This window comes from Hydra vulgaris, chromosome 06, assembly GCF_038396675.1.
Source record: "Hydra vulgaris chromosome 06, alternate assembly HydraT2T_AEP".
NCBI classification, from domain to species: Eukaryota; Metazoa; Cnidaria; class Hydrozoa; order Anthoathecata; family Hydridae; genus Hydra; species Hydra vulgaris.
This window is the reverse complement of record NC_088925.1, coordinates 45,795,811-45,798,592: the sequence shown is the minus strand read 5'-3', so window position 1 is coordinate 45,798,592 and position 2,782 is coordinate 45,795,811. Positions and strand designations below refer to the sequence as shown.

At 28.3% G+C, this 2,782-nt stretch overlaps 1 protein-coding gene across 1 annotated transcript; it reads left to right on the top strand.

Moving 5' to 3' along the window:
- Positions 1 to 1,579: 1,579 nt before the first annotated feature.
- Positions 1,580 to 2,377, top strand: LOC136081431 (uncharacterized). The gene has a single exon (XM_065798744.1). The coding sequence runs from the start codon at positions 1,580 to 1,582 to the stop codon at positions 2,375 to 2,377; it is 798 nt and encodes a 265-aa protein (XP_065654816.1).
- The last annotated feature ends 405 nt before the right edge of the window (positions 2,378 to 2,782 follow it).

Sequence of the window (2,782 nt, the reverse complement as noted above, 5' to 3'; positions counted from 1 at the left end):
TAATAACCAATATGGATTTAAAAAAAATAATTCTGCAGAACATGCAATACTTCAACTAACAAGAAATATTGGTGATTCATTTGAAACATCGCAACATACATTAGGTATTTTCATAGATCTATCGAAAGCTTTCGATACTATAGATCATGAAATTCTTTTTAACAAACTAGAACATTATAGAATCACTGGAAATACTTTATTATTACTAAAGAACTATTTAACTAATCGTAAACAGTTTATTCAAATAGACTCATCATTATCATCAAATTTATTAAATATAACTTGTGGAGTGCCACAAGGCTCAATACTAGGCCCATTGCTGTTCCTGATATACATCAATGATCTCTACAAAGCCTCAAACTTAATGACAATTATGTTTGCGGATTACACTAATCTTTTTTTAACCAGCAATGATCTAACAACATAATTTAAAAATATGAACACTGAGCTTATTAAAATCTCTGACTGGTTCAAATCAAACAAATTATCAATTAATATAGAAAAAACTAAATGGATGCTTTTTTACCCAAATTCAAAAAAAAAATTAATTCCAAGTATTACGCCACTTATTTTTGTTGACAATATTGAAATAAAGCGAACAAAAATTACAAAATTTTTAGGCATTTATATTGATGAAAATCTTAAATGGAAACACCACGTTAACAACCTAAATAACAAAATTGCTAGAACTATAGGAATATTATATAAATCAAGAAGTTTCTTAAATAAACATACTTTAACTCAATTATATTATTTCTTTATTCACTGCCATATTAACTACGCTAACATTGCTTGGGGTAGTGTGAACAAAAGTATACTAGAACCTCTTCATCGTCAACAGAAACACATAGCACGTCTTATAAACTTCAAAGACCGTTTTACTCATGCCAGGCCTCTCTTACTTGAAATGAATATTTTAAATATATATCAGCTAAACGTTTATAATATTTTATGTTTTATGTATAAATGTAAAACCAACAATTCCCCTTCTTCAATGATTCCCCTTCTTCAATAAAAGAAAAAAATAAGTACAATCTACGAAATGATAATTCTATTCGACTACAATTTTCGCATACAAATTTTGGTAAATCTTGTGTTTCTTTCCGAGGAGCCTTTCTTTGGAATAAAATAGTTTTGAAACATTTTGACTTTTCTCATGAATGGACTTATACCTCTTATATAAGGAAACTTAAGAAAATCATTTTGTCTATTGATAATATACTTTTATACTTTTAATAAGAAATTTTTTGAAAATTTCTATTTTTTATTTAAATTATGTTTTTCTTCTAATATTGTTAAATACAGTTTTTTTATTTATTTTAAAATATGTAACACGTAAATTTGTAACGAGTTTGCAGCGGTTCTCGACGACAAGACCTTAAGGTCTTCTACAAGTCTCCGCATTCTTTTTTTTATTATTTATAGTAAAAATCCTCACTTGTAATTGTTTATATTATTATATCTTAACTTGTAATTTTATAAATATTGAAGAAATGTAAAAAAAGAATTAAAAAAAAAAAAATAAATAAGTATATAAAAAAAACAAACGAGAACTTCCGAAATACTAAATTTTGCAGAAATGCCAATTGTAGATAATGGAATTGAAAGATTTGAATTCCATGAATATAAGCCAGTGCCTCGTACAAATCTAAATAGTGCTGGAGGAATAAGAATCAACATTGAGCAACAAGATTTGTTCACACTTCCATCTGAAGCTTATCTCTTATTTGAAGGACAACCTGTTAAACTTGCTGATGGAACAGCTTATGCTAATACAAATACAGTGACGCTTACAAATAATGGTATTATGCATTTATTCAGTCAAATATCATACCAATTATCAAACCAAGATATAGAAACTGTTTATCACCCAGGTCAAGCAACTACAATGTTAGGAATGCTTAAATACCCAAATGACTTTCAATTAGCGCAAGGATTAAATCAATTGTGGTTTAAAGATACTGCAACAACAGCAGTACTTGCTGATAACTCAGGGTTTGCATTAAGACAAGCATGCATAATTCAGAAACCAACTACAAAAGGAACATTTTCATTTTGCATTCCTTTAAGACACATTTTTGGATTCTGTGTTTACGATAAAGTTATTTATGGGTTTAAACATACAATAACTCTTGTAAGAAAAAGTGATGATGACGCAATTTTTAAGCTTGCTGCTGCAGTTTTAGGAAAAGTTAATCTTAATAAAATATCATTGTTTATACCACATTTGATCCCATCAGATGTAGAAAGGATTAGTCTTTATAAATCTGTTGAATCAAAAGTGACACTTCTAGTAAGTTTTCGAGCGCGTCAGTATGATACTATATCTGTTGCACAATCTAATACATTTTCTTGGAGATTGAGCGTAAAGACTTGAATAACAGTTATGCAACAATAATGTATCTTGGTTTTTCTCCTGAAAAACCAAGATACATTATTGTTGCATTTCAAACAAGTAAAGATGGAGACCAAAATGCTAATGCTTCAATATTTGATCATTGCGACTTGAAAAATATATACATTATGCTTAATCAAGAAAGATATCCTGCTGTTGAATATAATTGTCATTCCCAAATCAGCAATTTTCAAGAGCTTATAGAGACACAGCTGTGTTTAATGAAAGATTTTATGGAATGAATGAATTGATCACACACAGCAATATAAATCCTTCTGGCTATAAAATTTTATACGCACTCCTTGTTTTTGATGTTAGTAAACAATCAGAAAGATTAAAATCATCAACAATAGATATAAAAATTAAAGCAACAACTAATACAGTTGT